At 44.9% G+C, this 25,895-nt stretch overlaps 1 protein-coding gene across 1 annotated transcript; it reads left to right on the top strand.

The window, feature by feature from the left end:
* Window positions 1-4,736: 4,736 nt before the first annotated feature.
* LOC117529098 (glutamine synthetase-like) lies at window positions 4,737-24,958 on the top strand. Its single transcript, XM_034191799.1, has 4 exons — window positions 4,737-4,754; window positions 24,163-24,340; window positions 24,503-24,664; window positions 24,750-24,958. Exons 2-4 carry the CDS (start codon window positions 24,169-24,171, stop codon window positions 24,956-24,958), a joined length of 543 nt encoding a protein of 180 aa, XP_034047690.1. The 5' UTR covers window positions 4,737-4,754; window positions 24,163-24,168.
* Window positions 24,959-25,895: the final 937 nt, after the last annotated feature.

The raw sequence follows: 25,895 nt of genomic DNA, 5'->3' as shown, positions 1-25,895 counted from the left end.
ACAAATAAATTATTAAAAAATCATACATTGTGATTTCCGGATTTTTTTTTTTTTTTTTTTTAAGATTCTGTCTCTCACAGTGGACATGCACCTAAGATGAAAATTTCAGACCCCTCCATGATTTCTAAGTGGTAGAACTGGCGAAAATCGCAGGGTGTTCAAATACTTATTTTCCTCACTGTATATTGACCACGCCATTGCCTGTTGTTTTTGATTTGTTTGCTTCTCTTGGACTGCCTCTCTGTGTACCGAACCCTGCTGAACCTTTCAGTAAATGCCTCATTGAACCAGAGCTACGTTGTCGAGTCCTGCATTTGTCTCCAACCTTCTTTGTCCGACAGCCTTGATAGTAACACCTTAAAAATCACCAAAAGGGTTATATATTAATTAGTAGCACAGTAGTAGCATTTCTTAAAACTACAGCCAATCAACAATTTCAAATAACATTTTCATTCTCTTGGCCCAAAATTAGTAAAGTTGATTATGTTTATTTCAAAGCATTATTATTTCAAAGCTGTGCGAACCCATCACACCCTCTTGCGGCAGGTGCCGGCCAAATTCCAGGTGACACACACAAACATCTAACACCACTTGCATGGCACTTAGAAAATGTGTGGCCAGTTGCGCTCTTCACACGACAGCAGACTGCAGACGACCACTGTTGTACTGGCAGAGAAATTTGTCTAAATTCCCCATGAGTGTGGCTTTGGTGTTTGCGCTGAGAACTGACAGGAGGTGTGGCTATGACAGAAGCAGCTGTGGTGATCTGTCATTCTGGACATCCCAGCTAGACAACACCTACTGTGTTTGTTCGGACATGGACTAACACCTGTCCACTGTGAGGTGCATGTGTCTGATTTCTGTGCTTACGTGGACATAAATAAAAACATATACTGCCACGGCAACAAGTTGCAGCAAGCGTGCGCGCGCACATGGAGCGGACACTGACAGCCTGCCAGGTTGAAAAGGACCATCAGATCAGAACACGCAGCGGGCGATCTGATCGTCACATCACCCACTTGAGCTCTGTTCCACATGACGCGGTGTCTGTACTGTGGAGCACCGTCCACAAGACACACGTGTTGGGCAGAACACACACGCGGCCGACTGGACACACCTGACCAGTACATGTGGACATCAGAGTACCCTGCTTCTCATTCATGTCATTTCATGACTGTATGTCTGTGACCATGGGTCATCACCAGAGGAACAGACGGATTATATTTGTATTTCTCACTTCATAAATGCAGTGCTTTTATATATTGGGATTTTAATTTTTTTTGTAATACTTCCATGTCCTTCCTCATATGAGGCAGATTCCCGCAGTTTTCAAAGAACAGCTCCATAGCTCAGTGGTAAAGTCTCTGACTGGTAATCAGAGCTTTTGGAAGGCACAAGTTTGCATCCCATGGGTGGTATTTTTTTCTTTTTTTTTTAATTCCACATGAGCGGCGCATTGTGGTCCCACAGGTACCAGCTGGTTTTTAATTTTTATTTATTCTACATATGTGGCGCAATCATGCGGTGCATCTCGCACTGTTCATGCTCAACAGACACGGTCGCGTGCACGAACTCTTGCACCGGGCTCATGCACGCCTGCCCGTCGGTATAATGTTTTGTGGTGCACAGATTCAAAGTGATTTGCGCTGTTTCGCCGTTTTCGACCAGACATTGACCAAACTTCGCACTATTCGCACTACTTTTTTTTTTTTTGTCAGGTGTTGGTTGATGTACACGTCTGTTCCTCTCAGCTTTTTTGACTGCCGCAGCAAATCATTCTTAATGTTTCTGTTTACGAATTGGATAATAATGGCTGGTTTGGACTTGTCTTTCTTTTGGAGTGAGTGACAGTCTGCAATATCATTGTTGTTAATATAAATGTCATTTGAGGAAAATAAGTTGATGATCTCCTGGTCCAGGGAGTGGGTTTTTTCCCGGCGTTTCATCCGTTAACGCTTTTGCTGCTGGATGGTGCCCTGGCGTATGACCGATGTCTGGTAATTAACAGAAAATAAAAGGGTTGAGTTTGTCTTCTAAAAACTGTTGAGGTCTAAGGTTCTAAAAACATTCTGGACTCACACACTATTCCAACTCATTATACAAGCTTTGCATACTTTATTACCACTCTTGAAAAACATCAGCTACCTATTTTATAAACACGACCCAATCTCAAGCCCATGGATCCCCCCGGGCAACACGCTACTTTATCTTTATTTATCTTTACATGAATGATGTGAATATTTCATTGACTCTGCCTCTCTGGTATTTGACGTGATTACCTGTCATGGATATCTTCATGACACATGCACATGTCCACAGAGAGCTGGAAGAATGTGCATGTGACCCAGTGGCATGCACGCTCATTTGCGTAAGTGTTTAAAGACAACAAACAAGTTGAGGCAGGAATCTGAGCCCCGTGTTCTGTCGAGACATGCGGTCTTGTCCAATTGTGCGTGTCGTTGCATAAATCGATAGTTCCGTGTCCCGACTATATTGTGCTGTAAATACAGCGTACACATGTAAATTTTAACATTTTAAAATTGACAAGACACTTACGAGGTCTATTAGAAAAGTATCCGACCTTATTATTTTTTTCAAAAACCATATGGATTTGAATCACGTGTGATTGCGTCAGACAAGGTTGAACCATCGTGCGCATGCGTGAGTTTTTCCACGCCTGTCGGTTGCGTCATTCGCCTGTGAGCAGGCTTTGAGTGAGGAGTGGTCCACCCCCTCGTCGTTGTTTCATTGCCAGGAAATGGCGGAATGATTTGGGCTTTTTTGCCATCAGAATTTTTTCAGAAACTGTTAGAGACTGGCAGCTGGAAACCATTAAAAAAATTGATCTGGCTTTTGGTGAAAATGTTACGGGCTTGGTAGAGAATGAGTGTTACTGTCGCTTTAAGGATGGCCCCCAGCGGCTGTGGGGCATGGCGCGCACCGAAGCCCCCATCGACAGGCTGAACGACCATTTAATTTCTAAACGGATGGCTGTCTGGATCCGTGACCATCGTGTGCCATTTCTCTGGTTATCACAAGAGCTGGACATCAACCATTTTCCGGCAGATTTCACTTTGAACAAGAGATTTTGTCATCGAAAGCCGAGCGGAGGCTTTGCGCATCATGATGGATTTGCTACTGGAGCGAGACAAAACCACCTCCGTTTTGGTCTCACAGGACGGCTTTGAGATGGCGTTCAGACAGCTGTCGGTGGTTTTTCCATCGAGTTATTATCCGAGAAATTGTGGATGTGCCTGGACATGCCAGAACATGTCCCATGAGGCTTCATCACGGCATTGCCTTGCGCCATGCGGCACCGCCGCGACGTGCAGAATTCCTCCGCACGTCTGTCTCAATGTGCCGAAAAAGTGCTGATGTCCACGTCTTTTCACAATTCCTGTGCTAGTCAGACGACGTCCCGGATAAAACACAGCGTCCAGTTTGGACATGAATGGCACATTCCACTGTTACAGGAGTTTTTGTCATGGAAAGAGGAGGCATCTGCTGGAGGTTTCTTCCTGTTAAAAGGGAGTTTTTCCTTCCCACTGTAGCCAAGTGCTTGCTCACAGGGGGTCGTTTTGACCGTTGGGGTTTTACGTAATTATTGTATGGCCTTGCCTTACAATATAAAGCACCTTGGGGCAACTGTTTGTTGTGATTTGGCGCTATATAAATAAAATTGATTGATTGATTGATCCACAATTTCTCGGATAATCACTCCATGGAAAAACCACCGACAGCTGTCTGAACGCCATCTCAAAGCCGTCCTGTGAGACCAAAACGGAGGTGGTTTTGTCTCGCTCCAGTAGCGAATCCATCGTGACGTGCGAAGCCTCCGCTCGGCTTTCCATGACAAAATCTCTTGTTAAAAGTGAAATCTACCAGAAAATGGTTGATGTCCAGCTCTTGTGATAACCAGAGAAATGGCACACGATGGTCACGGATCCAGACAGCCATCCATTTAGAAATGAAATGGTCGTTCAGCCTGTCGATGGCGGCTTCAGAGCGCGGCGCGCCCCACTGCCACTGGGGGCTGTCCTTAAAGCGACAGTAACACTCCTTATTCTCTACCAAGCCCGTAACATTTTCACTGAAAGCCAGATACATTTTTCTAATGGTTTCCAGCTGCCAGTCTCTAACAGTTTCTGAAAAAATTCTGATGGAAAAAAAGCCCAAATCATTCCGCCATTTCCTGGCAATGAAACAACGACAAGGGGGCTGGACCACTCCTCACTCAAAGCCTGCTCACAGGCGAATGACGCAACCGACAGGCGTGAAAAAACTCACGCATGCGCACGAGGGTTCAAGCTTGTTTGACGCAATCACACGTGATTCAAATCCATATGGTTTTTGAAAAAAAATAATAAGGTCGGATACTTTTCTAATAGACCTCGTATTGCTGTTGTATTTTCATGTTAAGACAAAACTTGTGTATTTCCTTCAGTGGATACCTCACCTCCAAGTGTGAATGTTCTGTTAAGCTGTCAAGTTCAGCGTCCCAACAATATTGTCCTGTAAATACAGTGTGCACATGCAAATTTTAACTTTTTAAAATTGAAAAGACACTTATGGCTGTTGTATTTTCATTGCTCGGTCGCTTGGTAGGGGAGTTCAACGTGGTAAAGAGAGAAACATCAACCCGACGGGGGGAGGTGTGAAAGTCTGGGTAGAGAGAACTGCGCATGCAGAGGGTTGGACTCTTGACAGGAATGACATCTTGTCAGAACACTGGCTTCAAACAGAAACTTCACACAGTAAGTTCACACTTTTTTTCACTTGCGTTCTTACTTTGGAATCAATTCTAAAAGTACAACTTCTGTTGCGTTTGTAAAAAAATAAGTAATGATAATTTCTGAGTCATCACACCAACAGCAGAGATATTAACACAATTATTTGGAATAATTTTTAAAGTTAAAGATTTTAAAGTTAAAGATGCTCTGAGAAGGATTGAAAAGAACTTTTTTGCTGTGGATCCAATTAAAATTACAAAATTCTGTGTAAAAACATTTGACTGATGGCCAGATGGCCTTATCTGTCAAGGGTGGTCATTTCTGGAACACCAAACCATCAACTGTTAGGGAATGCCCCACTCTGAGTATTTTTAACAAAGCATCTGAAGGGATGGTTAATGTCCACCCAAACTTGCCCTCACAGTTAGTAGAAACTTGGACATTGTGTAAAGGGCTGGGAATGTGACGCTATCTCTGTGTTGTAGCAGCGTTGTTGACTCCACTGTGTTTAATATGATTTTATGTGTTTTTTATGATTTTATAATGTGTTTTTTGTTTTATTATTTTAGGAATTTTCTGTACCATCTGGCAGGGGAACCGACAATGGAAATCAGCCTATGCCTGCAATTGTGTACATTTATGTTTTTATTTTTATTTCTTTTAAAAAGAAAATGTTCGTTAATGTACATTGTCCCTCTTAGCAAATAAAACTGAAATTGAAATTCATCATCAGCAATGTAAGTTGTCAAGTCTGGGAGTGTGTGCTGGTGTCACGCTTTGCCACATCCACAACACGCCTTGGGGGCTGGATGGCAGCCACCTTTGCAAACAACACACACAGAGGGAAAAAAAATATGGAATCACTCAATTCTGAGGAAAAAATGATTGAATCATGAAAAACAAAAGAACACTCCAACACATCACTAGTATTTTGTTGCACCACCTCTGGCTTTTATAACAGCTTGCAGTCTCTGAGGCATGGACTTAATGAGTGACAAACAGTACTCTTCATCAATCTGGCTCCAGCTTTCTCTGATTGCTGTTGCCAGATCAGCTTTGCAAGTTGGGGCCTTGTCATGGACCATTTTCTTCAACAACTTCCACCAAAGATTTTCAATTGGATTAAGATCCAGACTATTTGCAGGCCATGACATTGACCCTATGTGTCTTTTTGCAAGGAATGTTTTCACAGTTTTTGCTCTATGGCAAGATGCATTATCATCTTGAAAAATGATTTCATCATCCCCAAACATCCTTTCAATTGATGGGATAAGAAAAGTGTCCAAAATATCAACGTAAACTTGTGCATTTATTGATGATGTAATGACAGCCATCTCCCCAGTGCCTTTACCTGACATGCAGCCCCATATCATCAATGACTGTGGAAATTTACATGTTCTCTTCAGGCAGTCATCTTTATAAATCTCATTGGAACGGCACCAAACAAAAGTTCCAGCATCATCACCTTGCCCAATGCAGATTCGAGATTCATCACTGAATATGACTTTCATCCAGTCATCCACACTCCACGATTGCTTTTCCTTAGCCCATTCCAGAAAGGAATGGGCTAAGGAATATACACTCAACAAAAATATAAACGCAACACTTTTGGTTTTGCTCCCATTTTGTATGAGATGAACTCAAAGATCTAAAACTTTTTCCACATATACAATATCACCATTTCTCTCAAATATTGTTCACAAACCAGTCTAAATCTGTGATAGTGAGCACTTCTCCTTTGCTGAGATAATCCATCCCACCTCACAGGTGTGCCATATCAAGATGCTGATTAGACACCATGATTAGTGCACAGGTGTGCCTTAGACTGCCCACAATAAAAGGCCACTCTGAAAGGTGCAGTTTTATCACACAGCACAATGCCACAGATGTCGCAAGATTTGAGGGAGCGTGCAATTGGCATGCTGACAGCAGGAATGTCAACCAGAGCTGTTGCTCATGTATTGAATGTTCATTTCTCTACCATAAGCCGTCTCCAAAGGCGTTTCAGAGAATTTGGCAGTACATCCAACCAGCCTCACGACCGCAGACCACGTGTAGCCACACCAGCCCAGGACCTCCACATCCAGCATGTTCACCTCCAAGATCATCTGAGACCAGCCACTAAGACAGCTGCTGGAACAATCGGTTTGCATAACCAAAGAATTTCTGCACAAACTGTCAGAAACCGTCTCAGGGAAGCTCATCTGCATGCTCGTTGTCTTCATCGGGGTCTCGACCTGACTCCAGTTCGTCGTCGTAACCGACTTGAGTGGGCAAATGCTCACATTCGCTGCCGTTTGGCACGTTGGAGAGGTGTTCCCTTCACGGATGATGCAAAGGAGATGTGTTGCACTGCATGAGGCAAATGGTGGTCACACCAGATACTGACTGGTATCCCCCCCCAATAAAACAAAACTGCACCTTTCAGAGTGTCCTTTTATTGTGGACAGTCTAAGGCACACCTGTGCACTAATCATGGTGTCTAATCAGCATCTTGATATGGCACACCTGTGAGGTGGGATGGATTATCTCAGCAAAGGAGAAGTGCTCACTATCACAGATTTAGACTGGTTTGTGCACAGTATTTGACGGAAATGGTGATATTGTGTATGTGGAAAAAGTTTTAGATCGTTGAGTTAATCTCATACAAAATGGGAGCAAAACCAAAAGTGTTGCGTTTATATTTTTGTTGAGTATATATTTGGACATAAACTCTCTTGAAGCTTGTCACCCTCTCCCTACAAAGAAAGGCGCTCCTCCTGTGCTTATCATGAGGTTTTTCAACAGAAAAGATAAGGTTACATTGTTGAGGCATGGAAGAAAACTGAAAGGTACGAATGTTTACTTGAATGATCACTTAACAAAAACAAATGCAGACATTGCTAAAAAAAAAGCCAGATACTTAAGGAAAACAAACAAAATTCAGAATACATGGGTCAGGAATGTAAAGTCTTCATTAAACTGAATGGGTCTCCTGAAGTAGCTAAGGTGCTGGTTATTAAGGACATAAAAGAGCTGGAAAAATATGAAATATGAGTCAATAATGTATGGAGAAATAAAAAAGTAAAAAAACAAAACAAACAAAAACTAGTTCTACTTCATAAACCACTGAATCAAAACCCAAAATCTCTACTTCAGGAGATGAAATAATACAACAGCGGATAATAAACCAGGAATTATTGGAATTAAAAGCAACTGAGTATACTGAACATAAGATAATGGATTTGGAAAACGAAATAGACCCTGATAATATGTTTTTTCGACTGATACCGTTCATTGCAACTACTATACGGAACAGGATTACAATAATACAGTTAAAACAGAAGGTAAATTATCAATCATCCACTTTAACAGCAGTAGTATGTACACAAACTTAACAGTATCAAACAGTATCAAAGAATATCTCCAGCAGTTTACAAAACCCTTTAGTATAATAACAATTTCAGAAACATGGTTCAATGCGCAAAAAGGAATACAATTTGAGTTGGATGGTTATAATCTAAACTACATCAACAGAGTGAATAAAGGAGGTGGAGGTGTTGCTATATATGTGCATAAAAATATTAAATTTAAGGTAATAGAAAGTATGACATTAACAATAAAAGATGTGTTAGAATGTATATCAATAGAAGTTTATAATGGAAACAAGAAAAACATTATTATAAGTTGTTTATATAGGGCGCCAGGCTCAAATATGGCTATATTTACAAACTGGGTGGACAGAATGTTTTCATCAATAAATAACAAAAAAATATTTATATGTGGAGATTATAACATTGATCTAATAAACCCCAATAGACACATCAACTGACGAATTTATAAACACAATGTACAGCATGAGCTTATACCCAGTTATCACCAGGCCAAGCAGAATTACATTGAATAGTGCAACTCTAATAGATAACATCTTCACAAACAATATAGAAACTAAAAATATAAGTGGTTTATTGATATGTGACATAACTGATCATCTTCCTGTGTTCACTGTGTATGACTCCAATTGTAATTTTCAAGTAAAACCCCAATACTCTGCATTTAAATGAGTAAGAACCCAAAAAGCAATAGATCAACTCAATAATGACTTAACAAAACAAGATTGGCACACTGTGTACAGGGAGAATGATGTGGATTGTGCCTTCAATAAATTTCTAGACATTTTCAGTTCATTATATGAGATAAACTGTCCAATACGCCAAGTCAACAAAACAGTACTGCCACCAAAAGTCCATGGTTAACAAAAGGTCTACAAAATGCTTGCAAAAATAAGAATACATTATACAGACAATTTGTTAGACTAAGGACAAAAGAATCTGAACATTGATATAAATTATATAAAAACAAACTAACTAATATAATTAGAGCCAGGAGCAGGAATCACTCATAAAAATCAATCCAAACACACTGTTTCTCTCCAGTGTTAGTGAAGCTGAAATTGTTGTGTGGGCCGCCAGAAGAGGAGGTACTGCTGGCCCACCACCAAAGGGCGCCCTGCCTGAAGTGCGGGCTTCAGGCACGAGAGGGCGCTGCCGCCACGGACACAGCCGGGAGTGACAGCTGTTACTCATTACTTCCTGACAGCTGTCACTCATTCTTCATCATCTCACTCCATAAAACCCAGACGTCATCTCCACCTCATCGCCGAGATATCATACTTCATTGGAGGTAATATCCTCAGCTGTTTTTGTGTTACAACATTGTTTGTATATTGTGAGTGTTTGCAGGAGTACCGGTACCGTTGTCAGTGGAAGCTGAGAGAGCACTAGAAGGCACTCTTTTCCCCTGAGGAATCTACAGTACTCTGCAAGTTATAGAGTGAGAGGTGGAGGTGGCATTCCCACCGTTATTGTTACTGGGTGTGCACACACCTACACTTGACTGTCTTTGTTCTCGCCAGCAGTACCAGATCCGACAGTCGGGGACGGTGATCACCTGGGAATTCGGGACTTGGCGGCTCCAGTATTCACCAGGTTCGGTGGTGGCGGAAATCGTGTGGTTCCGGCTCTTCTCAGGACAGATGTCTTCTATCCTCGAGCCTGCCCACACGTCACCTTTGTGATTTGACTGTAATTATATTCTGAGATTGTCTGTATTTCATTGTGCACATTTCACAACATTAAATTGTTACTTTTTGGCTCATCCATTGACCGTTCATTTGCGCCCCTGTTGTGGGTCCGTGTCACTACACTTTCACAACAGGATATCTCGGCCAGCGTCATGGACTCCGAGGGGCGTCACCCGGCTGTTGAACGACCAATGGGAGAGCAGGGAGCGCAGGCGTCTGCAGGAGGCGTGATTGGTGAGCTGCAGCACATTCTCACCGCCTTTACGGCTCGGTTGGATCAAATGACCAAGCAAAACATCCTCCTGAACCGCAGGGTGGAGGCTCTCTCCGCGCAGATGGCGGCGAGCGCTCAGGGCGCTGCTGCAGCTCCTCCTCCTGCCGACCCTGTGCAGGATGTGAACGTTCCAGTGGTGGTTCAACAACCCCTCCCACCATCCCCTGAAGCATACATAAGCCCTCCTGAGCTGTACGGAGGTTGTGTGGAGACGTGCGCGGACTTTCTCATGCAGTGTTCGCTCGTCTTCGCACAACGTCCCGTCATGTACGCGTCAGATGCTAGTAAAATAGCTTATGTGATTGCTCTGCTTCAGGGTAAGGCACGCGCCTGGGCTACGGCGCTCTGGGAACAGAACTCACGGTTGTTATCAGCATACACTGGGTTTGTGGGGGAGTTCAGAACAGTGTTTGATCACCCTAACAGAGGAGAGACCGCTTCAACAATGCTGCTGTCAATGCGACAGGGGCGCCAATGTGCAGCCGAATATGCAGTCGACTTCCGCATCGCGGCTGCGAGGTCCGGCTGGAATGACGTTGCGCTCCGCGCCGCCTTCATAAACGGACTGTCGTTAATCCTGAAGGAGCATCTGGTTGCTAAGGAGGAACCGCGGGATTTAGATGGGCTTATTGATCTCGTTATACGGTTAGACAATCGGTTGGAGGAACGCCGTCGGGAGCGAGGCGAAGGACGTGGCCAGATACGCGCCGCCCCTCTCCCTTCCGGTTTCGAAAAGGGGCCGCCCTCCCCACGCTCCACAGCCGCAGCGCTCTGTGGGGCAACAGCTCCCCCTGCTGACGTTGTTAGGGAAACGCACAGGGCCAAAATGAGGAGGCTGATCCGCGGGGAGTGTTTTCTCTGCAGCTCAAAAGAGCACACACAGAAAAACTGCCCCAAACGGCCACAACAACAACCGCCCTCAGAGACTGGGCTAAGGGGGGGTCAAAACATTCACGTGAGAGACACACAGATTGCCACACGACTCCCAGTTACAATCCTGAGCGGGGATTTAACCCTTCAAGCCCCAGCACTGGTGGACACGGGGTCAGAAGGGAATTTGCTAGACAGCAGATGGGCAAGGGAGGTAGGGCTCCCTCTGGTGGCGCTTCCTTCGCCATTGCAGGTTCGGGCACTAGATGGCACCCTCCTCCCTTTAATCACACACAAGACACAACCAGTAACTCTGGTGGTGTCTGGAAACCATCGGGAGGAGATTGAGTTTTTTGTAACTCCTTCTACCTCCCGTGTGATTTTGGGCTTCCCATGGATGTTGAAGCACAATCCCCGGATTGATTGGCCATCTGGGGTGGTGGTTCAGTGGAGCGAAACCTGCCATCGGGTGTGTTTAGGATCCTCGGTTCCTCCAGGTTTACAGGCTAAGGAGGAGGTCAAAGTCCCTCCCAATCTGACGGCAGTGCCGGTTGAGTACCACGATCTTGCTGACGTCTTCAGCAAGGATCTGGCACTCACCCTTCCCCCGCACTGTCCATACGATTGTGCCATTGATTTGGTTCCAGGCGCTGAGTTCCCGTCCAGCAGGCTGTACAACCTCTCACGACCTGAGCGCGAATCAATGGAGACCTACATCCGGGACTCATTAGCTGCCGGGCTGATCCGGAACTCCACCTCCCCGATGGGGGCAGGTTTCTTTTTTGTGGGCAAGAAAGATGGCGGACTCCGTCCATGCATTGATTACAGGGGGCTGAATGAGATTACGGTTCGCAACCGATACCCGTTGCCATTGTTGGATTCCGTGTTCACCCCCCTGCATGGAGCCAAAATCTTTACTAAGCTGGATCTTAGAAATGCGTATCACCTGGTTCGGATCCGGAAGGGAGACGAATGGAAGACGGCATTTAACACCCCGTTAGGTCACTTTGAGTACCTGGTCATGCCGTTCGGCCTCACCAACGCCCCCGCGACGTTCCAAGCCTTGGTTAACGACGTCTTGCGGGACTTCCTGCACCGATTCGTCTTCGTATATCTGGACGATATTCTCATCTTTTCTCCGGATCCTGAGACCCATGTCCAGCATGTACGTCAGGTCCTGCAGCGGTTGTTAGAGAACCGACTGTTTGTGAAGGGCAAGAAGTGCGAGTTTCACCGCACGTCTTTGTCCTTCCTGGGGTTTATCATCTCCTCTAACTCCGTCGCTCCTGATCCGGCCAAGGTTGTGGCGGTGAGAGATTGGCCCCAACCAACAAGCCGTAGGAAGCTGCAACAGTTCCTCGGCTTCGCTAATTTCTATAGGAGGTTCATTAAGGGCTACAGTCAGGTAGTTAGCCCCCTGACAGCCCTGACCTCTCCAAAAGTCCCCTTCACCTGGTCAGATCGGTGCGAAGCCGCGTTCAAGGAGTTGAAACGACGGTTCTCTACTGCGCCAGTTTTGGTGCAGCCCGACCCTAGCCGCCAGTTCGTGGTTAAAATGGACGCCTCTGACTCAGGGATAGGAGCCGTGCTGTCCCAGAGCGGAGAGACCGATAAGGTTCTTCACCCGTGTGCCTACTTTTCACGCAGGTTGACCCCGGCTGAACGGAACTATGACGTCGGCAATCGAGAACTCCTTGCGGTGAAAGAGGCTCTTGAGGAGTGGAGACACCTGTTGGAGGGAGCGTCTGTGCCGTTCACGGTTTTCACTGACCATCGGAACCAGGAGTATATCAGGACCGCCAAGCGGCTGAACCCCAGGCAAGCCCGCTGGTCACTGTTCTTCGGGCGTTTTGACTTCCGGATCACCTATCGCCCCGGGACCAAGAACCAGAGGTCGGATGCCTTGTCCCGGGTACACGAAGAGGAGGTCAAAACTGCACTGTCGGATCCACCGGAGCCCATCCTGCCGGAGTCCACTATCATGGCCACCCTCACCTGGGACGTGGAGAAGATCGTCCGGGAGGCCCTGGCACGGAGCCCGGACCCAGGAACAGGTCCGAAGAACCGTTTATACGTCCCACCAGAGGCCAGAGCTGCAGTCTTGGACTTCTGTCATGGTTCCAAGCTCTCCTGTCATCCAGGGGTGCGAAGGACCGTGGCAGTTGTCCGGCAGCGCTTCTGGTGGGCGTCTATGGAGGCCGATGTCCGGGAGTATATCCAGGCCTGCACCACCTGTGCCAGGGGCAAGGCAGACCATAAAAGGTCCCAAGGACTACTCCAGCCGTTACCTGTGCCTCATCGCCCCTGGTCCCACATCGGCCTGGATTTCGTCACGGGCCTCCCGCCGTCCCAGGGTAACACCACCATCTTCACGATAGTGGACAGATTCTCCAAGGCGGCCCACTTCGTGGCCCTCCCGAAGCTCCCAACAGCCCAGGAGACAGCAGACCTCCTGGTCCACCACGTCGTCCGTCTGCATGGGATACCCACCGACATCGTCTCTGATCGTGGTCCCCAGTTCTCCTCACACGTCTGGAGGAGCTTCTGCAGGGAACTGGGGGCCACCGTCGCGCACCCGACGGCCTGGAGTAACCATCTGGCCTGGATCGAGTATGCGCATAACAGCCAGGTGTCTTCTGCCACCGGCCTCTCCCCGTTTGAGGTGTGTTTGGGGTACCAGCCCCCATTATTTCCCGTGGTGGAGGGAGAGGTCGGTGTGCCCTCGGTCCGGGCCCATCTTCGGAGGTGCCGTCGGGTGTGGCGCACCGCCCATTCTGCCTTGTTGAAAGCCCGGACGAGGGCCAAGACCCATGCAGACCGCCGGCGGTCCCCGGCCCCTGCATACCAGCCCGGGCAGGAGGTGTGGTTGTCGACGAAGGACATCCCCCTCCAAGTACAGTCTCCTAAACTGATGGACAGGTTCATCGGCCCATTTCGTATCCTCAAGGTCCTCAGCCCTGCCGCAGTGAAGCTCCAGCTCCCAGCTTCACTGCGGATCCACCCGGTCTTCCATGTTTCAAGGATCAAACCTCACCACACCTCACCCCTCTGTGCTCCCGGTCCGGCGCCGCCTCCTGCCCGGATCATTGACGGGGAGCCGGCTTGGACAGTGCGCCGGCTCCTGGACGTCCGTCGAATGGGCCGGGGGTTCCAATATCTGGTGGACTGGGAGTAGTATGGACCCGAAGAACCCTCCTGGCCGACTTCTACCGCCGACACCCCGATAAACCTGGTCGGGCGCCAGGAGGCGCCCGTTGAGGGGGGGGTCCTATTGTGTGGGCCGCCAGAAGAGGAGGTACTGCTGGCCCACCACCAAAGGGTACCCTGCCTGAAGTGCGGGCTTCAGGCACGAGAGGGCGCTGCCGCCACGGACACAGCCGGGAGTGACAGCTGTTACTCATTACTTCCTGACAGCTGTCACTCATTCTTCATCATCTCACTCCATAAAACCCAGACGTCATCTCCACCTCATCGCCGAGATATCATACTTCATTGGAGGTAATATCCTCAGCCGTTTTTGTGTTACAACATTGTTTGTATATTGTGGGTGTTTGCAGGAGTACCGGTACCGTTGTCAGTGGAAGCTGAGAGAGCGCTAGAAGGCACTCTTTTCCCCTGAGGAATCTACAGTACTCTGCAAGTTATAGAGTGAGAGGTGGAGGTGGCATTCCCACCGTTATTGTTACTGGGTGTGCACACACCTACACTTGACTGTCTTTGTTCTCGCCAGCAGTACCAGATCCGACAGTCGGGGACGGTGATCACCTGGGAATTCGGGACTTGGCGGCTCCAGTATTCACCAGGTTTGGTGGTGGCGGAAATCGTGTGGTTCCGGCTCTTCTCAGGACAGACGTCTTCTATCCTCGAGCCTGCCCACACGTCACCTTTGTGATTTGACTGTAATTATATTCTGAGATTGTCTGTATTTCGTTGTGCACATTTCACAACATTAAATTGTTACTTTTTGGCTCATCCATTGACCGTTCATTTGCGCCCCCTGTTGTGGGTCTGTGTCACTACACTTTCACAACAGAAATAATAGATATTGTTAATAAATGTAAAAATAAAAAATCAACTGTTATGACATAGATATGAAGCTAGTAAATACAATAATTAAAAGCATATCAAAAGCCCTGACTCATATATGTAACTTTTCATTTCAAACTGGGACATTCCCGAACAAAATGAAAATGGCAAAAGTTATTCCACTATACAAAAATGGAAATAAACACATCTTCACAAACTACAGACCGGTCTCTCTACTCCCACAATTTTCCAAAATTTTAGAAAAGCTTTTGAACAACAGGTTAGAATCCTTTATAGAAAAATATAACATAATTAACGAAAGTCAATATGGGTTTAGTGTTGTGTGGGCCGCCAGAAGAGGAGGTACTGCTGACCCAACACCAGAGGGCGCCCTGCTCTCTTTAGCCCCTGAAGGCGGGCTTCAGGCACCAGAGGGCGCAGTTGCCTCCCCAGAGCAACCAGGAGCACCGGGATGACAGCTGTCACTCATCATCCTCAAGGTCCTCAGCCCGGCCCTTACCCGACAGGTAAGCTGATATCTCGGCAGGGAGGTGGAGTAGAAGCAATAGAAGAGATCACAAACACCTTAGATAGTAAAAACTATATAGTTGGAATATTCATTGATTTAAAGAAAGCGTTTGACACAATCACTCAATTCTACTCAATAAACTGGAAAGATATGGTATCAGGGGAGTGGCTTGGAACTGGATTCAAAGCTATTTAAGGGAGAGATACCAGTTTGTGCAGATGGGTGCATTCAAATCTGGATGTTTGGGCATCGCTTGTGGGGTCCCACAGGGATCCATACTGGGTCCACATTTTTTTAATCTTTATATAAATGACATTTTTAATGTGTCACAATTATTAAAATTATTATTATTTGCAGATGACACCAATATATTCTATTCCTGTGATAATTATAGCAAACTTATTAATTTGTAAATAGTGAATTAATTAAGCTGAAAACCTGGTTGAATATTAATAAATTATCCCTAAATATAAATAAGCTTAAAGTCATGTTTTTCAGAAATCATAATGACAATTCTAATTTACCAATAAATATAGACGGTGTCGAAATAGATAAAGTGTCAGAAATCAAATTTTTAGGGATAACCATTGATAGTAAAATAAGCTGGAAGTCTCATATCAGCCACATACATAAAAAAGTCTCCAAGAATGTCTCTATTATGTACCATGCAAAATATTTTCTCCATCATAATGCATTATATTTATTGTATTGTTCTTTAGCCTTATTTAACATACTGTATAGAAATCTGGGGCAACAGTTACAAAAGTTTGCTACATCCCCTCTGTATACTCCAAAAGCGTGCAATAAGAATCATCTATAAGGTAGGATATCTCGATCACACAAATAGTCTATTTTTGCAATCCAAATTGTTGAAAATGCCAGATTTGGTTAATTTCTACACTGCACAATTATTATGTAAAGCCAGTAAAAACTCATTACCTAGTAATATTATGAGTCTCTTCACTCAGAGAGAAGGGAGCTATAACTTTAGGGGATGTGGTAACTTTAAAGTCAAGGCAGTGAGAACTACCAGGAAAAGTTTCTGTGTGTCCGTGTGTGGCATTAAGCTGTGGAATAGTTTGGTACCTCAGCTCAAGCAATGTCCAAATATCCATCAATTCAAAAAAAGATACAAAGAAATGGTTCTGCTGAAATACATGAATGAGGAGAGAGGTGCGTGATCATTATGTCTTTTTAATTTATTTCTACTTAATTTACCTTTGCTTTTTTGCCTTGTCAGCAATAGAAGGGGTCTCGCTAGGACTTTCATAAAATACCTAGAATTATACTGTACATCAATTTAATTATATATATCATACCCATAATTGTAAATTATATTATTAAAAAAGAAAATAATAATAATAATAAAATCTTACTATACGAGGTCTGTCAATAAAGTAACGGTCCTTTGTATTTTTTTCAAAAACTATATGGATTTCATTCATATGTTTTTACGTCAGACATGCTTGAACCCTCGTGCGCATGCGTGAGTTTTTCCATGCCTGTCGGTGACGTCATTCGCCTGTGAGCACGCCTTGGGAAGGAGTGGTGCCGCCCCCTCATCAGATTTTCATTGTCTGTAAATGGCGGAATGAAAAGGACTTTTTTTCCATCAGAATTTTTTCAGAAGCTGTTAGAGACTGGCACCTGGAAACCATTCGAAAAAAATTTTCGAAAAGCTCTCCACAATTTCACTGATACTTACTGGACTGGTAAGCACTGAAAGCCGAGATAGACATGTCCAAACTTGTCCTCTGACACGCCGAAACGGAGGTGTTCCTTTGTCTCGCTTCCAAAGCGAATCAGTCTTTACGTGCAAAGCCTCTGCGCGGCTTTCCATGACAAAATCTCTTGTTAAAAGTGAAATCTGCCGGAAAATGGCTGATGTCCAGCTCTTGTGATAACCAGAGAAAGTGCGCACGACGGTCTCGTATCCACAGAGCCATCCGTTTAGAAATGGTCCGGTGGCTTGTGCCGCATCGTCGCAGCTCGGAGCGTGGCGTGCTGAGCGTCCTTAAAGGGGTCCTTAAAGCTGTACTAACAGACCTTATTCTCTGTGAAGCCCGTAAAATTTTCACCGAAAGCCAGATAAATTTTTCGAATGGTTTCCAGGTGCCAGTCTCTAACAGCTTCTGAAAAAATTCTGATGGAAAAAAAGTCCAAATCATTCCGCCATTTCCAGACAATGAAAATCCGATGAGGGGGCGGGACCACTCCTTCCCAAGGCGTGCTCACAGGCGAATGACGTCACCGACAGGCGTGGAAAAACTCACGCATGCGCACGAGGGTTCAAGCATGTCTGACGTAAAAACATATGAATGAAATCCATATAGTTTTTGAAAAAAATAAAAAGGACCGTTACTTTATTGACAGACCTCGTATGTTTGTTAATATAATATATGTTAACATATTTGCATAATACCTGTTATTGCTGGTGTCGTAACCATGGTCAAAAGTATTATTTTTATACATCAAGATCCTGTAGTGGAAATGCTAGTCAAATAGAAGTATGGTGCCGATGGTAATAACTTACAGAGAGGTGGGAAACATATGTATGTATGTATGTATGTATGTATATATATATATATATATATGTATATGTGTGTGTGTGTGTGTATATATATTTATATTTATATTTACATTTATATAAATGTGTACATATATAAATTAAATAAAAATACTTTTCTTTTTCTTTCCTCCATGTTTCCCCCACTTACATCAGTTACATCACTATCACCAGATCTGGGCCGGCAAGTGGTGGTCTGTTGCTCGAAGGTCTCCCCCTTCTGTCAGCAGACTCCAAAACCTTGTCTTTTAATGCAGAGCCTAGGACATTCAGCAAAGGGTGGACCTGTGTCAGGGGGCGACCCCTCTCTGGCAGCAGGTTTACAAAATACTTTGCATCGTTTAATGCACCACACACAAGATGTATGGGGAGGGAGGGGAAGGGGGGAAAAATTAATAAAAAAGTTAAGGTAATAAAATTAATAAAATAATAAGATAAATGAAACATATTTGTATACATATGTGTGTATGTGTATGCATGTGTGTATAGGTGATGTATGTGTGTATTTTGTGTATGTACGAGGTCTATTAGAAAAGTATCCGACCTTATTATTTTTTTCAAAAACTATATGGATTTGAATCATGTGTGATTGCGTCAGACAAGTTTGAACCCTCGTGCGCATGCATGAGTTTTTTCACGCCTGTCGGTTGTGTCATTCGCCTGTGGGCAGGCTTTGAGTGAGCACTGGGCCACCCCTCCCGTCGGAATTCCTTTGTCTGACTTCTTGCTGAGAGACTGGCGCTTTGCTTGATCAAAATTTTTTCAGAAACTGTAAGGCACATCCAAGTGGACATCATTCGAGAAATTCAGACGGTTTTCGGTGAAAATTTTAACGGCTGATGAGAGATTAAGGATTGTTACTAATGCATTAAGGACAGCCCACAGCGCCGGATGGCGCGTGGCGCCCCGAGCCGCCGCCGTCAGCCTGTTTCGAGCTGAAAACTTCCAAATTTAAGCCTCTGTTTCAGAAGAGGTCGGCATCAGCAGTTTATCCGGACATTCCACTGTTAAAGGAGATTTTGTAATGAAAGACGTGCGGATGGATTCGCGCGTCGCCACCCAGCCGCTCATCGCGCGGCGCCACAGCAAAACACCTCCGTTGGAAGAATTACAGGACAAGTTTGAACATGCCCAGCTGTTAAACAATTTCTCGGATACTCACTCGACTGAAAGCCATCGAAAACCGCCTGAATCTTACGAATGCTTATCAACACGGAGGTGTTTTTTTGTGGCGCCACGCCATGAGCAGCTGGGTGCCAACGCGCGAATCCGTCCGCACGTCTTTATTGCTTTATCAAAATTTTTCTGGACCTGTGAGGAATATCCGAGTGGACACTATTCGAGAAATTAAGCTGGTTTTCGGTGAAAAGTTTAACGGCTCATGAGAGATTATGGGGTGTTTCTGTCGGTGTAAGGACTTCCCACGGAGCGGGACGTCCTGCAGCGCTTCCAGGCACCGTCGTCGGCCTGTTTCGAGCTGAAAACATCCTAATTTAAGGCTTAATTCACCCAGGATGTCGTGAGAGAACAGAGAAGATTCAGAAGAGGCCAGCATGAGGACTTTATGCGGACATTCCACTGTTTAAGGACATTTTTTAATGAAAGACGTGCGTGCAAATTCGCAGAATCGTTTCTGTGACGACTCGGTGAATCTGTGTGCGCCGCGACAGGAAAAACACCTCCGTGTTGAAAACCATTTGTAAAATTCAGGCGGCTTTTGATGGCTTTCAACAAGTGAGTAACTGAGAAATTGTTTAACAGCTTGGGCATGTTCCAACTTGCCCGTTAAGGTTTCCAACGGAGGTGTTTTTCCTGTCGCGACCCCCCGTGGTCGGGTCCGCCCGATATGCGACTCTGCCCGCATGTTCTTTCATTACAAAATGTCCGTTAACAATGGAATGTCCGAATAAACGCCTCATGCCGACTTCTTCTGAAAGTTCTCTGTTCTCTGACAACTTCCTGGGTCAAGAGAGCCTGAAATGTGGAAGTTTTCAACTTGAAATGGCGAGACGCTGCCACCTCGAAGCGCAGATCGCCATCAGGCGCCGTGGGCCTTCCTTACGGCGACACTACCAGACCAAAATCTCTCATCAGCCGTTAAAATTTTTACCGAAAACCAGCTGAATTTATCGAATGGTGTCCACTCAGTTGTGCCTTACAGTTTTGAAAAAATTTTGATCAAACAAAGCAGCAGTCTCTGAGCCATTCCTAAACAATGAAAAAATTGATGAGAGGGTGGGCCACTCCTCACTCAAAGACTGCCCACAGGCGAATGACGTAACCGACAGGCGTGAAAAAACTCTCGCATGCCCACGAGGGTTCAAGCATGTCTGATGTAATCACACGTGATTCAAATCCATATGGTTTTTGAAAAAAATAATAAGGTTGGATACTTTTCTAATAGACCTCGTATATGTATGTATGTATGTGTATATGTGGGTGTATGTATGTATATGTGTACGATATATATATATATATATATATATATAAATATGTGTGTGTATAGGTATGTATGTATGTGTAGGTATATGTATATATATATATATTTATTTATGTGTTAGTGGGTATGTATATAGGTATATATGTGAGTGTGTATATGTGTGTGTATAAATGTATATATATATATATATATATATATATGTGTGTATGTTAATGTATATATGTACGCATGTAGGTATATATGGCATGGCCCAAGCAGAGGGTCACCCCTTAGAGCCTGGTCTGCTTGAGGTTTCTTCCTAAGAGGTGTTTTTCCTCACCACATTTGCCTAGTGCTTGCTCTGGGGGTCGGCAAGGTTGGTCCTTATTTGAGTGGAGTGACTTGGGCCAAGTTTGTTGTGACTTGGCACTTTATATATATATATATACATAATATACTTATACATGAATTGAAGTGTAATTGAATATTGAAGCGTATGTCTGTGTGTTGATATGTAGTGTGTTGTGAATTTGTGTTTATGTTATTATGACTGTTATAATTGTTGGACTTGTATTAGCAGGGGTGGGCGTAGATAAGCTATGCTTCTGCCCACACCCTCTCGGACTCACAGGCTTTGTTTATATAACATTCATGTTATTTGTATGTTTCTGTTCTTTCGGATTTGTGTGTGTGTGCTGAATAAATCCATTCATTCATTCATTGTAACCTTGTTTTTTTCTGTTTAGGTGTTAATGATGGCTTTCGTTTAGCTTTTCTGTATGTAAATGCCATTTCCTTTAGGTGGTTTCTTACAGTTCAGTCACAGATGTTGACTCCAGTTTCCTCCCATTCATTCCTCATTTGTTTTGTTGTGCATTTTCAATTTTTGAGACATATTGCTTTAAGTTTTCTGTCTTGACGTTTTGATGTCTTCCTTGGTCTACCAGTATGTTTGCCTTTAACAACCTTCCAATGTTGTTTGTATTTGGTCCAGAGTTTAGACACAGCTGATTGTGAACAACCAACATCTTTTGCAACATTGCGTGATGATTTACCCTCTTTTAAGAGTTTGATCATTCTCTCCTTTGTTTCAATTGACATCTCTCGTGTTGGAGCCATGATTCATGTCAGTCCACTTGGTGCAACAGCTCTCCAAGGAGTGATCACTCCTTTTTAGATGCAGACTAACGAGCAGATCTGATTTGATGCAGGTGTTAGTTTTGGGGATGAAAATTTACAGGGTGATTCCATAATTTATTCCTCAGAATTGAGTGATTCCATATTTTTTTCCCTCTGCTTGGTCTAAAAAAGTAACCGTTACTGACTGCCACAATTTTTTTTCCTGATTTCTTATAGTGTTTCTTAAAGCCAGAAAGTTGCCATTTGAAATGACTTTAGTTTTGTGTCATGTCTGTGATCTGCTTTTTTTCTACAAAATTAAACAACTGAATGAACATCCTCCGAGGCCGGTGATTCCATAATTATTGCCGGGGTTGTAGTTGAACCTTTATTTAAATCAGGTTAGTCCCATTGAGATCGAGATGTCTTTTCCAATGGAGACCTGGACAATTCTAAAGTTTCCAATTCACCTAACCTCCACGTCTTTAAATGTGGGAGGAAACCGGAGCACCCGGAGGAAACTCACGCAAACACGGGGAGAACATGCAAACTCCACAGAAAGGCCACAGGTGGGAATTGAACCCATGGCTTTCTTGCTGTGAGTCAACAGTGCTAACCACTGAAGCGAGGGCATCCCCTTGGTCTTCTTCAGTCACCATGGTCCTCAACACTCTGGTATCTGGGTGCTGGATCGTGCAATGTCAAAACTGACGCTCCCTCACAATGCAAGCAATACTCCTCATCCTAGTCTCCCTCAGTAACCACTCCTTTGACACAAAGTCATTCCAGCAGTATCCAAGGATCCTCTGAAGGACCTGACACCAAAGACTTTCAGCCATCACTGTAGGTCACTGGTTAGCATCCAAATCTCACAACCATGCAGCAAGACAGGTAGCACCAGGACCCTAAAGATTTGGACCTTTGTTCTGCCGCAAAGATATCAGCATCACCGGACACCTGCCTCTCATTCTCCAAGGTCAAGGACCCACAGACATGAACATCCCTGCTGAGATAACTGAACATCTCCACAAGTGCAACACTTTCACCACATGCTTCTGATGGCCAAATCCAGGAAGTCATTAGTCTTGATCCAGGATAATCTCAAACCCAGACACTCTGATTCCTTGCCAACAAAAGCACTAAAGTCACTGGACTCCACAACCCTACCCAACACATGGAACAGTGTTGGAGCCAAAACACATCCCTGGTCACTAACTTTCAGTATTGATTGAAAGGGTATTCTTGCAAGGGTAAAGAACAGGTCCACTGTTCCACAACCAGGACGGAACCCACATTGCTCCCCCTGAAGCTGAGGTTTGACTAACGGTCTAAGTCTCCTCTCTCGTACCCTGGCATAGACCTTCCCAGGAAGGCTGAGAAGTGTGATTCTTCTATAACTGGAATGCACTCTCCGGTCCCCTTTTTTAAAGATGGGGACCACCACTCTAGTTTGCCAATCCAGGGGTACTGTCCCCAACATCCATGTCAAGTTGCAAAAGTGTCAAGCCATGACAGCCCAACAACATCCAGAGACTTCAGCAACTCAGCATGAATCTTATCTGCCCCCAGCGACTTGCCACCGAGGAGTTTTTTACTCCCTCTGTGTCAGGGCGGGTGGCTGCCCAGCAACTGTAGTGGTTGGACCCGCAATACAAACTCCCAGACTAGGCTTAGGTGTAAGAGAAAACATGGTCTTTATTCCAGGCTCTGGTTTGGTACACGTGTGATCAATCAGCGGAGCAGAGGTACAATCAGGATCACGCAAAAACGCAGTCATGGTTGAGCAGGGGTCAGAGACACAAGCAAACACAGACATCCGGGATGAGGCAAGAGGCATGATCGAGGAATACAGAGCAAAAAATATGGTGCACAGAAGACAAAAATCAGGACTGAGAAAGAGAGCTGGAATGTGTACAAGACAACAAACTGGCAGAGTGGTGGCAGGGAGGTGTTTAAATAAGAAAGGATTTAGCAAGGTGCATGTGAGGAACAATCCAGAAAGGGGTGTGGCCAGTGAACAAAGCTTATGCATGGTGCAAGATAATGAGGGAGGACAACACAAGGTGGAGTGAAGAAAAGACAAAGATATGTGAACAGGTGCCAAGAGCGTGATTGAATGAAAACACAAAACAGACAGAAACAAAATGAGAGACAAAGACATGAGGCAGGTGCAGTGATGTAGAGTGAGAACATAAACAGTTAGGCGTGAGGGAAACAGGGAACTATGAACCGTGACACTCTGTGACTTCTGCTAAGGTGCTGACACCAGATCCGCCAGAGTCTTCCATCCCTGTCTCCTTGATGGAGGGCATGTCAGTAGGGTTGAGGAGATCCTCAAAGTGTTCTTTCCACCATCTCATAGACCTGCTGAACTGAGGAAGTGATGTGATGTAAAAATGTGTGTCAGTGATCAATATTTTCAAATAAGAATTCAAAGTCAAATATGTGTGTACTCATCAATATGGAAACTCAGTAAATGTATTTGGAATATGATATGAAGCTACAGCAGTGATAATTCAGTGATAATTTGCTGACTGATTGATTGACATGTGTCTTCATGCCTGAAGGAGAAGATGGCCTCTTCGGTGTCGGTCAGCTCTCGCCTCAACAAGGTGGTTCTGCAGCGGTACTTCAGCCTGCCGCAGGAAGGAAAATCCCAGGTCGCCTACATCTGGATCGACGGCACCGGAGAGGGACTTCGAAGCAAGACACGAACTCTGGACAGTGAGCCAAAAAGTGTAGAAGGTAATTTTTTAAAGTTCTGCTTTGAGGCTTTATTTAGAGATAATTTTGAGACGTGTCTCTAGAAACACACAACCTGCTTGATTGATGCAAACATAAGACTATAATACACATAAAATCTGACTGTTTGGAGGAAATCTTGCTGCTAATCTTCTGTTCTTTCAGACATTCCTGAGTGGAACTTTGGCGTTTCTGGTACGTACCAGGCCGAAGGTTCCAACAGTGACATGTACCTCATTCCAGTGTGCATGTTCAGAGATCCCTTTACACTCGACCCCAACAAACTGGTTCTCTGTGAAGTCCTCAAATACAACCGCTTACCCGCAGGTGAGTGAAGTTTCTTCTCCTTCCTTCTTGGTTTTCTGGTCCTGACCAAATTTCCAACAGGCTTTAGTTCTGGTTGTCTGTGTAGAAACTAACCATCGCAACAGCTGCAACAAAGTGATGGAGGCAGTGAAGGAGCATCGTTTGTGGTTTGGCATGGAGCAGGAGTACACACTGTTTGGTACAGATGGACATCCCTATGGGTGGCCCGCCAATGGATTCCCGGCACCACAAGGTGGGTCAGTGGCCTCTGTGTTTCAAACTTATCTCTCACTTCGTCAGTCTACAGGAACATAATTAACAAGGAAAGTAAGTGATTACATAGTAATTTGCTCTCTTTTAATTTTAACTGGTTTAAAATTGTTCAGCTGATTTTAACTGGTTTAAAATTGTTCGACATCAGGGATGAACTCATTGAATCTGCTTTAAGCCTCTTCAAATGTGTTCAAAACTGGTTTTGCCAACATAAGACATAAACACACACACACACACACACACACACACACACACACACACACACACACACACACACACACACACACACACACACACACACATATATATACGAGGTCTGTCAATAAAGAGATAGGTCCTTTTTATTTTTTTCAAAAACTATATGGAATTCATTCATATGTTTTTACGTCAAACATGCTTGAACCCTCGTGCGCGGATTGCAGCGTCGGCTCGCAGCCGCTGCGACGCTCTGCCACAGGAAAAACACCTCTGTTGGAAGCCTTAAGGACAAGTTGGAACATGTCCAGCTGTTAAACAATTTCACATATACTCACTCCACTGAAAGCCATCAAAAGCTGCCTGGATTTTACAAATGGTTATCAACACGGAGGTGTTTTTCCTGTGCTGCCGCACCGCGCCGGCTGCGTCCCGACGCGCGGACCCGTCCGCATGTCTTTCATTTAAAAAATCTCCTTTAACAGTGGAATATGTTGTGTGGGCCGCTGAAGAGGAGGTACTGCTGGCCCACCACCAGAAGGCGCCCTGCCTGAAGTGCGGGCTTCAGGCACGAGAGGGCGCTGCCGCCTCAGGAACAAGCCGTGGTGACAGCTGTCACCCATCATCCGTGACAGCTGTCACTAATCATCACATCTGGTATAAAAGCAGGAAGACACCTCCACCAAACTGCCGAGATATCATCTTCATCTGGAGGTAATACTCTCAGCCTTTTTGTGAGATTTATAAATCTGTTATTGTGAGTGTTTGCAGGAGAACCGGTCGT

This window comes from Thalassophryne amazonica, chromosome 17 (assembly GCF_902500255.1).
Source record: "Thalassophryne amazonica chromosome 17, fThaAma1.1, whole genome shotgun sequence".
NCBI lineage: Eukaryota > Metazoa > Chordata > Actinopteri > Batrachoidiformes > Batrachoididae > Thalassophryne > Thalassophryne amazonica.
This window is presented reverse-complemented; position numbering and strand designations above follow the sequence as displayed.

Coding starts and splice junctions, on each gene's coding strand:
- LOC117529098 (XM_034191799.1), top strand. CDS start 24,169: ATGGCCTCTTCGGTGTCGGTCAGCTCTCGCCTCAACAAGGTGGTTCTG. Junction 24,341..24,502: donor TGAGCCAAAAAGTGTAGAAG/GTAATTTTTTAA, acceptor CTGTTCTTTCAG/ACATTCCTGAGTGGAACTTT. Junction 24,665..24,749: donor ATACAACCGCTTACCCGCAG/GTGAGTGAAGTT, acceptor TTGTCTGTGTAG/AAACTAACCATCGCAACAGC.